This window comes from Mya arenaria, chromosome 16 (assembly GCF_026914265.1).
Source record: "Mya arenaria isolate MELC-2E11 chromosome 16, ASM2691426v1".
NCBI classification, from domain to species: Eukaryota; Metazoa; Mollusca; class Bivalvia; order Myida; family Myidae; genus Mya; species Mya arenaria.
The window spans coordinates 15,338,931-15,351,247 of record NC_069137.1 but is presented as its reverse complement, the minus strand read 5'-3'; the positions used below and the strand labels follow the sequence as shown (position 1 = coordinate 15,351,247).

The following is a 12,317-nucleotide window of genomic DNA, read 5'->3' as shown; positions in this document are numbered from 1 at the left end:
TTTTGGTTGATTTAGGATTTGTTAGATAATTAGGGCTTAATTAAATTAATGGTTTCCCAGAAGTCAGCGGATTTGCTGCCGCCGACACATCTAGAGATTTTCTTGAAATGTTCTGAGAAAATGTTCTGATTCATATTTGGCGGTTTATAAACACAAGATTGTGACCATTTGGTTTTGTTAAAAATCAGTTCAAATGTCATACTTTAAACGTCTTTGTATTCCAGATCCGTCCTTCGCCTCGCAGGGATATCAGACCTTACAAAACAGGCAATTCCACCAACACAGGCATCCTCAGACCAAACACGAAACTAATACTTAAAGACATGTAAAGCTACAAATATGTAAAGCTACGACCCTCATGAAATGATGACAGAAATACCGAGTATAAGTAACTTTTTATATAGATTAAAACATAAGTAAAGTGTACTTTTGCAATATTAAGATATAATTTTGATTAGTAGTAGAAGTATAGTAGTCATTGGCGTAGCTACATATAGGCCTTGTAGGCCCGGGCCTATAACTTTTTTGGAAAACAATACATTTGAATAACCAAAAAATGCAATAAAAACTAAGAGCTACGCAAACACTTTCAACAACTCGAAACGAAAGTGTGCGTTTTTTTTTATTTTAACAAAAACATATTTGGTGTTTATTTAAACTGCGTGCAAGGACGTGTATTATACATATTGCTTGGTTTTATTGTAATCATTGCAAGTATTATGGAGTGTGTGTAATGTGTATATAAAGGTCCCCAAACTCGCATATAATCATCGGGCCTACAAGTTTTAAACTAACGATGTTGATGTATAAATGTTGTTCATGGTGTCATGTCGTGTTCGGTATGTTCGTTACATGTCCAGGGGAAGTAACCGCTGAGACGTGTTTCACACATGAACCGCTCAAACGTGTTGCCTGCTTCATGTAATTGCATTATTGTTGTCTGTCACCTGTAAATGGTGGAAGTTGCCAAAATAATATTTCTTCAACTTAAAAGGCTGATCGAATATTATATTTAAGTAAGTATAATGTAAGGGTCTTCTAGTTTTTATTATATCTATTATGAATATATTTCCGATATGATTTGACTGATTTGTAAAATGTACACGTTTTTTTTACTGTTCTACGATATAACGATTCAATTTTATCGGATGCTTACTTGCTAAATGCGAGTCAAATTCAGAAATGATAGTAGAATTCCACGCCGATATTATAAGTGTCACTTATATCCAAGTTGAAATTTTTTTTTACAAAAAAACATTGGTATTTTTTCAAAGCCTCCAACAGTTGTTTCAGTGATTAGTCCAAATAATTATACGTTGACAGATTTTTTTTATGATTTTTGATATGGCAAATCCTTCACATACACATTTTTTTGTACCAAAAGTGGGTACTTGTTTCGATCGGGTTTCCGGGTTAAAGCATATTGCATCCATAAAATATCATAAAAACAAGAAACATTACTAGATAATGTTATTTTATATTAGTTCCGTACACAAAAAAAATATATATCCAACGAATAATTATGAGTTTGATGGGGTTTTCTTCATTTAATTCTGTCAAAACATAATGCAAGGCTGCAGTACACAGTTTTACAACAATCGGAGCACTTCAGTCATGGCCGAGTTGTTAGGGTTGTATTTATGAGGTCTATCACAAAGCTTGTCGGAGGTGGCCGAGTTATTACGATTGTTCCACTTGGCATAATTGTTGTCTGTGTCAGTCAAGTTTTGTTTTATTGGAAAGGTAGATCATGTGTTTAATGCTTGTTTTGTGGAAAAACTGTTTGACATAATTAAATTGTGGTCAAAGTTGTCAGTGTACATTATTATCACATTTATAACAGTAATTTTCTATTTTATACCTTTTTATTGCTATGCCATTTATTTATAAGGACCATTATTGACCATGTGGTATACTGTCATTGAGTGTTTATTAAAATGAGGAATAATGGTCTCTTACCTTGTTGTACATTAAATGTCATTAAACACAACATTTATCATATGAGTTTAAATTTAATAAACTAGTTTTATTGGAATAACATTGAAAGTGATGCTATTTGATGATTTAAAAAAAAAATTAAAACCAGTAGTTATGACAGTTTAGGTCAATGACTGAAAAAGTCAAATTTGAGCCCTGACTATAGACACATTAGATTATGCAGGCTCTCCAGCAGCCCTAAAATTCCTAATATTTTTCAATTTGGCTAAAATTCCTAATAAAACTCAAAATTTAAAGGGAATTCCAAAAAAAAAACTTATTATTTTTATTGTCAATTCCTACTTTTTTCATTTTTCTTCTCTAATTGCCTTAACAGTTTTGAAATTACAAATTAATACACTCAATATTTCATGTATAAAGTGTCTTTAATGAAGCTTACATTTTTATATTCAATACAGTTAATGGCAGATGACCAGTTGATCCATGTCAGGCAATTAACAGCTGATACATGGAACCCTGGTGTATGTCATTCCTGTACTTAGGCCTAAAAAAATACACTTGGTTCGGGTTACCCGACCCTACCTACGGAATAGGCGCCGAGCCTACCGTTTTTATAGTCAGTTTGAAAAAAAAAATGAAAATGAAAAACTATTTATTTAAAAAAATTTTCGTTTTTTTTTAATTGCTTTTCAATGTAGTTTAAACCTTAAATTCGTATACAGAAGGTAACTTTTACACCATTCTCCAATGATGAAAATAATATTCTTATATGAAGCCTAATAAAAAAAATAATTAAAAAAATAAAAAGCCTATCTACCCTACCTATTTTTGAAAAAGGTTGTTACCCTAACCAAACAATATTTTTTAGGCCTTATAGTTTGTGAGTGTATTTCTTGATAAATTTTGAAGAGGTAAGTCCATTATGATGGTTACATAAAATTAGCCCTTATTTCTTACCAAAAAGTGCTGGACAGCCTGAAAATGTAAACAATGTACAGTACAGAAAGAAAGGATTTTTGTATGTGTGTCTAAATAACACTTTGAAGAAATTTTAAAGATGCACTCTTTAGTCTTACTCACAAAAATGATTTTCCGCAGTATACATTTGTTTAAATAGACCTTAAGGATGAACAAATGTCAAAAGTTGCAGAAAACTCCTTATGAGACTATAGTAGTTTATAGTTAATCTTTTAGCACTAACCAATTATTCAATATTTTTACATTTTGAGCTATAGGATACACTGTAACTATCTTGTTATATATCTGCAATTAATATTTATCATAAATGCAATATTAAGTATTAAAACATAATAAACACAACAATTTCACTACACTCACCAGTTCTTGAATGCATAAATTTCATAGAAAGAAGATTCATAAAGAGAAAAATAATTCTTTACTTGTCCTTTTCGCCATGTACTTTATATTGCAGGCTTAGTGAAATACGATTGTATATGTCATTTTTCTGAAAGGGACGTTTTTATTTGTATGCCCAATTTCGAAGCGAATGGGCTTATTGCTTTGCACATGTTGGTCGGTTAGTCTTGTCAGTTAGAAAATCGGTAGACCAAAGCTTGTCAGGGTGATAACTACATAATTCCTGGACATGTTGTCAAATGAAGGTTGGGATTGAACAGTAGATGACTTCTATTGATTTAAAAGAGTCATGGGGTCAAAGGTCAAGGTCAAAGTGACCTTTAATGGGAATGTGCTGTCAAAGCTTGTCCGAGTAATAACCCAACAAAACCTGGACCAATGGCCCTCAAACCTAAAATGGAGGCTAGATCTGACCAGTAGATTACCCTATTGATTTAGGGGTCATTGGGTCAAAGGTTAAGGTCTAGGTGATCTTAAATACATAGTAAATTATAAAGGTTGTCTGACAGATAAGTGGAAAATGCCTCGACCCATGGATCTTTACGTGACTTGGAGGATGGGCCTACCTAGTAGATGACCCCTATGATTTTAGGGGTCATCAGGTCAAACGTCAAGGTCACAGTGACCTCAAATACTCAACTGTTGTCCAATGTAGTTACTGGACAATGGCTGCACCAATGGACCACAAATTTGACTTGCAGGTTGGGATTGACCAGTAGATGACACTTATTAACTTTATGGTCATTGGTCAAAGGTCAACAGTAGATGACCCCTATTGCTTTTATTGGTAATCAGGTCAAGGTCAAGGTCACGGTGACATTTGACGTGAAAAGGTTGACAAAGCAAAATGTGAAAAGGTGTTCAGGGTGTTTACTTGTCAAAGCCCGCACCCATGGACTTAAAAATGATGAGGTCATATAGTCAAACTTGAAGGTTACAACTCGTATTGGTTATTAACATTACGTTTAATTTACATGTTAATCTGCAAATATCAGTCATCGTCTGAACAGGTTTAAAAACTGTACCAACCATCCCCACACAGTATCTTAAAACTGCCTCATAGGCATCTTATGACAATGAAAAATCTGCTGTCATTTTAGTCCAGGCATATTACATTCAATAGTCCAATCATTCTTGACAAAATGGCGCTCATGTGGGGCATAATGTTTGAAAAACATCTCTTGTTTTTACCTTTAAATATTGAGTTATTTAAATGCATGTTTTAATAACAAAATTGGGAATTTGATTGGATAAAACCATAAATGATTCGTGTAATTATACGTGAAATAGGGCTTTTTTTCTTCGATACGTTATTCTGAACAAAAAACTAACAAATAATCTTTGCCGCCTGAATTGTATTTTCAGATTCACATTGATATACGCACAGGAGAGAAACCATACATGTGTGGTCTGCGGGGCTAATTTGTCCCAGAAATCTTATGTAAAGCGTCACATAAAACTTTGTACAAGCGAGCAGCAATACAAGTGTGTGATCTGTGATGTTGTTTTCTCTCTGAAACGTGATTTACAGATCCAAAATCGATAACACACAGGAGAAAAGCCATATAGGTGTGAGCTATGTGATGCATAATTTTCCTTGAATTTAAAATACACATTTGATTATGCCAACGAGAGAGAAGCCATACAAGTGTGAGAGGTGTGATGCTTCATTTACATTGAAAGGCAGTTTAAAGACACATTTGAAAATACACACAGGAGAGAGACCATACAAGTGTGGGATATGTGATGCTGCTTTCACTTTGAAAAGTAATTTAAAGGGACATAAACTAATACACACAGGTGAGAAACCATACAAGTGTGAGATATGTGATGCTGCTTTCTCTTTGAAAAGTAATTTACAGGGGCATAGACTAATACACACAGGTGAGAAACCATACAAGTGTGAGATATGTAATGCTGCTTTCTCGTTCAAAAGTAATTTACGGAGGCATAAACGAGTACACACAGGAGAGAAACCGTATAAGTGTGAAATATGTGATGCTTCTTTCTCCTCGAAAAACAGTTTAAAGACACATTTGAATATACACACAGGAGAGAAACCATACAGGTGCGAGATATGTGATGCTGCTTTTTCTCAAAAAGGTAATTTACAGAGTCATAAACGAATACACACAGGAGAAAAACCATACAGGTGTGAGATATGTGATGCTGCATTCTCGATTAAAAGTATTTTACAGAGGCATAAACGATTACACACAGTAGTGAAACCGTATAGTTGTGGTATATGCGAAGCTTCCTTCTCTTTGAAAGTTATTTTGAAGAGACATATGGGAATTCACACAGGAGAGAAACCATACATTTGTGGGATATATGATGCTGCTTTCTCCTTGAAAAGTAGTTTAAAGGAACATTTGAGAATACACACAGGAGAGAAGCCATACACGTGTGAGATATGTGGTGCTGCTTTTTCTCTGAAAGGTAATTTACAGAGTCATAAACGAATACACACAGGAGAGAAGCCATACACGTGTGAGATATGTGATGCTGCTTTTTCTCAGAAAGGTAATTTACAGAGTCATAAACGAATACACACAGGAGAGAAACCATACAGGTGTGAGATATGTGATGCTGCTTTCTCGTTTAAAAGTATTTTACAGAGGCATAAACGATTACACACAGTAGTGAAACCGTATAGTTGTGGTATATGCGAAGCTTTCTTCTCTTTGAAAAGTAGTTAGAAGGCACATCGGAATACACACAGGAGAGAAACCATACATTTGTGGGATATGTGATGCTGCTTTCTCCTTGAAAAGTAGTTTAAAGGAACATTTGAGAATACACACAGGAGAGAAGCCATACACGTGTGAGATATGTGGTGCTGCTTTTTCTCTGAAAGGTAATTTACAGAGGCATATACGAATACACACAGGAGAGAAGCCATACAACTGCGAGATATGTGATGCTGCTTTTTATCAGAAAGGTAACTTAAAGAGTCATTAACGTATACATACAGGAGAGAAGCCCTACAAGTGTGATATATGTGATGCTGCTTTCGGTCTGAAAGGTCACTAACGGAGACATATTAGTATACACACAGGAGTTAAGCCATACAAGCGTGGGGTATGTGATGCTGCTTTCTCCCAGAAAGGTGATTTAAAGAGTCATGCAAGAATACACACAGGAGAGAAGTCATACAAGTGTGAAATATGTGATGCTGCTTTTTCTCTGAAAGGTGTATTACAGCAACATATACGAAAACACACAGGTGAGAAGCCATACAAGTGCGAGACATGTGATAATGCTTTCTATCAGAAAGGTGTATTACAGCAAAAGAGATAAGTCAGAGACATGTTTGTGTATATCTTTAACGTTGTTAACGTTTCAAAGAAAAACAAAGCAATTGGAAAATATAGCATTGAATATATTTAACCAAAGGACAATATTGTTGACCATAGTAGCTTAAATCGCAGGTTAACATGCATGTTTGCTTAATTGTCTTAATTAAAAGTCTTCTTAAAGCAGAAAAGCGTAGGGAACATTTTACATCTTGTTTAATGTTCAATGTTTAGATACATTCAACGCTGTTTCAACGGTTTCCTGCCATCACGTGTTAATGAATAGTAGTCCAGAAAGTTGATGGATTTGAACTTATCTTGCTTTTGTATTAAATACGTAAAATAAGAATTTATTTTTATCGTTATAATTATTTTATTGTACCAGAAAGAAATAAAAAAAATGACTTCGCTATGCAAAGTATTTGTTTTGTTTAAACTTGTACAGAACCCTCTACGAAATGCACATTCATGTTTAAATTACATTACAGCCCGAATATAAAGTCTCAAAAACTGTTGCTCCTATAGTTTTATCTATATTGTACTTAATATCAGCGTCCGGGTGTTCCTCGATATACCATGATTAAGTTTGGTTCGTATGCAAACTAATCTTTAATTGTTTTATGGTGTGACTTTAAAAATTGATCGAGTGATTCCATCGAAAATCAATTTACACTCATTTCTTGTTACTAGATAAATGCTAAGGCCGTTAAAATTTGATATATTCCATTTAAATACCACATACAATACTTGACGTTTTATTTACCGGCCATTGTAACGAAAGCATTCGAAGCTACAGCGACGGTACAAACGAGTATGTACTGATTAGACGGTGGCTGCGCAGCTAGATGGATTTCTGAGAGAAGAAATATCAATACCAAAGATTTCCTGGCTGAGAAATTAATAACTGTTTCGAATATGGATTAAAAGTTATTTAAAACATCTGAGTGGTAATTATTTTGATTTTCGTCTTCTTTAAAGCAATTCACAGTTTTTCCATGCGTTGCAAATTTTACATTTTTGTCTCATTTGAAATAGCTAGATTAACTGTCGCTGAATCCTCTTGTTGCTTGACGACTTTTAAAGAAATCAATTTAAATTTCTATAGAGAAAGCTAAACTGTCATATGTCTAAAGAAATGAAAACAATATCAGCTATTTAAATATCACACAACCATGTTAAATAACCTCAGCAACAACTCAAAACAGTGGTCGATGGTTTCCGCGATTTGGGGTAAAAAGATGTTTATGAAGTTGTTTTTTTAAAAGAAAAACAACTTATAGTCATACTTTTGATTTGGGAAAAGGCAGGTTCTCATATTTTGATCAAACGCAATTTCTTTTTGTCTTACCAAAATATAATGTTGAAAGACCCAAACCACTTAACAAACCAGTGATTGCGTGGTCTTGCATTTGAACTGTGCATGTTAAATTTGTTAACATGTAAACACATTAGGTTTTTGAATAGAATAATGAGCAAACGGTGTGAGGAGATTTGGCTTGCCTAGACTATTACCTTGTATTAAGTCAAGTTTGACTCACATTGGCACGTGCTCTTGTCAGAGTTGCATTGGTACATTATAAAACACACGCGTGTCTGACTTGGTATTATCAAAATTGAAAGGTCTTTATTGGCGTGGTAATCTTTCGTGGTTTTTATTTTACTATTATAAACGATAGTAATAATGTGATGAAATATGGTATACAGTTAAGTTGAAGTTTAATTTGAAGGTTATTTAAGTATCAATAAATCTAAATTAAAAGCTACGTGGCCTAAAATTCAAATGATTAAATATGATTAACTGCTTTTCAATATGCCTTTAAGTTTCAACAATCAATTTAGTATGTAATTATTTGAGGTATTCTGTTGTTCTCAAAATTCTCATAAAAATATACCCTTATTTTAATATTTGTAGTGCATTCAATACGTATTAAAGTTTGAAACTGTGCCTAGAATTAAAAAAAAAACACATCTAGTTTAGTTAAAAGAAGTAGGTACCCTTTAAATTTTAAATAAACAATGCATGATTTTTTAATATATATGATAAATGTCCGGTTATCCAAGGCTACATACCTAAGGCATTCAAACAGACATGTAGGCATGCTTATTTATATCATTGTGTTTGTAATGAAGCATTTAAACCATTCTGATGTGGATGATTGCATTATGTTACAAAACACATGCTATAATAGCAATTCAAGATTTCGAATTAATTTCCCTTGTTCTTTTGTCATTTTCACTTATTTTAACGCAGATAAACACTATTTAAACCTCTTAAATTTTCACGAGGAATTCGTGCACTCATTAAAAGATTCTCTAAACAGTACAGAATTGTTTTTTCTCCAAGAACTATTCTTTGCGTGACTTTAATTCAGCGCGCCTGGTTGTGAACAAAACATACTTGTTGAGGTTCGAACATTATCCAAATGGTCAAGTTGTGCTTTGTAGTCTTAATATAACGTATATGTCGCAAAAGCGCACAATGCAAGTTTGTTGTCTGTAAATGGTGTTACATTTAAAACATTATGAATGTATGTTATTTCAACATGGGAAGTAACCGCTGCGAGGAACTCCACAGACACATCTCATAAAGTGTTGCCTTCTTCACACAGACATATTGTGTTTGTCTGTTTCCCAGTAATGGTGGACTGCTCCAGCTTTTTATTCTTTTATCAAAGTAAATAAATTGTTTGAACCTTTTAACCAATTGATCGAAACCGTTTTCTGTACCTGTAAGTATAAAACGCTTTATGTGTGGTTAATTGACACACTGAAAACCAGGGGAAAGGTGTAGTTGTGGAAGTAACTGTTCCAAGTTATAGATCAAGCGGTCGGTGGAATGGGTGCAGGACGGTCCTACTAAACACTGGTATATCTTGGCCAGTTTTTTGTTTATTTTAAAGCGTTGGTTGTCAAACCTGGACACTTTGAGAAATCACCCCTAAGCATGATCTCTGCGATGAACACGTCTTTCACACCTGATTCGTACAGATCATCTACTATCTCCGAAATTCACTGGACAATTTCGCTCGGTGTTGACGTAGTCGTTATATCATTGCCTCCAATGTTTATAAACACTACATCATACTCCGTGCGAAATAGTCTGCCATATAGGTTATTGTCCATGCGGTCCGTTCTCAGAACGTGTGTGATGCGGAAGGCATCGATACAGTGGAGGATGCAACCAACGTGTGTGATGCGAAAGGCATCGATACGATGGAGGATGCAACCAACGTGTGTGATGCGAAAGACGTCGATACGATGGAGCATGTAACACTGGAAGATGCCAACTGTGCCGTCGCAAAGACAACATAGTATGACGACGCCCCTGGTGATGTTTCATGCAATGCCATAGATGGCACATATGCATTACCGGGGAACAGACCGCTGTCGGCAAATGAGTTGATGAATATTATTGTTAAGGACATTTCGGCTTTGCCGAAGGTGCCTCGCGGTAAGAAGGAAAATGTGTATGTTGTGTTGGATAATACAGTTAATGCAGAACGCCGACAGACAAATAAACCAGCACAATACTGGGACGACTGTGGTGTATGGCACTATAAGAAATCAAGGGAGTTCAAAACAAAATACATAATAAAAGATGAAGGAAGTGCAAACAATTGCTTATGTCAGGTCATAGTAAAGGAAAACACAGTGTACAAAGAAACCCATGTAAAGGGGAAAAGAATTAATAAATTAATCGAACCACAGCCGGCATTAGAAGATGTAGTAACATTCCATAGGTAGTACTTGTCCCTTAAGAGGAAGAATGACTACAAGAAAAGGGTAACCTGGATAGAGGGTAGCAACATCGGTAAAAAATTGCTGTAATCGAATATACAGGCAAATACGATGAAAATGTCACTGCACACGGCAACGCCAAAGCTGCAACAAATGCCTATGAAGAACTGCCCCGGATGTAATGAAGAAACTCCAGGATAAGGTTGAACACCAGAAACCGAGTGACGTTTATGCTCAAATGACTGACCCATGCCACAACAATTCGATGGACATTCCGCGTGATATAAGGCAGTGCCAGAACGTCAAAGCACTCCAAAAGGCTGAAAAAAGAGGTAGGTCAAACAACAATATAGGAGACGAGTTGTTGAATGTATTTCAAATGGTCAGTGAGCAACATCCCTTTGTCGCAGAAGTTATTTACTCGCGTGAAAATCCACTGCCTTCAGTAATATGCTACACTGATGACCAAGTCAAAGATTTCAAATCCTTCGTCTGCTCAAACGAAGGTGTTGTTGGTGTTGACCGGACGTTTTCATTGGGTAAGTGTTTTGTAACAACAACAGTGTATAAATCTAACAAAGTAACAAGAAAAGGCACCGGTGAGCCACTCATATTTCTAGGCCCCTTAATGCTTCATTGGCACGGAAGAGAGCAAACATACTACCGATTTTTCAGTCATCCACGAGGCATCCCGACTGCGAGAGAAAATTATGCAGCAAGCATATTAAAGACAACGTAATACGCCAGGTGACGGACAAAATTCCAAAGTCTACCACAGACCGAAACGACATCGTGAATTTGATCTTTGGTCGTAAGGGTGTGGCATCCGCCAATGATTCTGTCGAGTTCGACGAGAAAAATACGGAATTTAAGTCAACGCTACATGTGAAGAAACACGACGACTTCGCAAAGTACTACGAAAAGTATGTCGAGAAAAAGATCTTGGACCACGTCGTGTCAACAGATGACCAGTTGTGGACTAACAACAACACTGAATCAATTAACAATCGACGGAAAGTGCTTCTTGGGTGGCAGCCTAGAACAACAAATGAGTTGATTGAAAAAAATCTATGAGCTGGTTAAGGTGCAATTGGTAGACTTAAGAAGAGCACTATACGGAAGTGGAAACTTCATTTTGAACACAAGATATGCGAAACGTAAAACTTCAAAGCTCTGCTGGACATCAAAATCAGAAGATGACAAGCGCAAAATGTTACGAAAACTTCTAACCGCTAGTTCAACAAAGAACGAAAACTCTGTACAGTCTACAGATTGCAAATACACAGTGTTTAAGAATCCAAATTTGGCTAAGAAGCCAATTCAGCGCACAAGATGTCGGGCTACAAGGAGTCAGCAAAAGTAAGTCCGGGTGTGTCACACGATATAGCTCTATGCATATCATTACCCCGTAGGGTACGCATTCTGGTTCGAAATCCTGTTTTCTGAACATAAATAACAGCAATTAACACAATACATCAGCACACAAGATGTCGGGTCTCAGCGAAAGTAAGTCCGGGTGTGTCACACGATATAGCTCTATGCATATCATTACCCCGTAGGGTACGCATTCCGGGTCGAAATCCTGTTTTCTTAACGTAAATAACAGCAACAATGCAACGCGCAATACATGCTAAAACTATAAAATAACCTGCTTCTTGAACCAAACATCTGCACCGAGTTTCATCAGAATATCTTGAACCCAACATCAGCACCAAGTTTCATCAGAATATCTTAAACCCAACATCTGCACCGAGTTTCATCAGAATATCTTTAACCCAACATCAGCACCAAGTTTCATCAGAATATCTTGAACCCATTATCAGCACCAAGTTTCATCAGAATGTCTTGAACCCAATATCAGCACCAAGTTTCATCAGAATATCTTAAACCCAATATCTGCACCGAGTTTCATCAGAATATCTTGAACCCAACATCAGCACCAAGTTTCATCAGAATATCTTGAACCCA

The 12,317-nt window shown here is 35.7% G+C and overlaps 1 protein-coding gene across 1 annotated transcript; it reads left to right on the top strand.

Annotated features, from left to right (window-relative positions):
- Positions 1-941: 941 nt before the first annotated feature.
- LOC128221984 (zinc finger protein 28-like) lies at positions 942-6,154 on the top strand. The gene is made up of 2 exons (XM_052930712.1): positions 942-1,016; positions 4,681-6,154. Exon 2 carries the CDS (start codon positions 4,938-4,940, stop codon positions 6,012-6,014), a length of 1,077 nt encoding a protein of 358 aa, XP_052786672.1. The 5' UTR covers positions 942-1,016; positions 4,681-4,937; the 3' UTR covers positions 6,015-6,154.
- Positions 6,155-12,317: the final 6,163 nt, after the last annotated feature.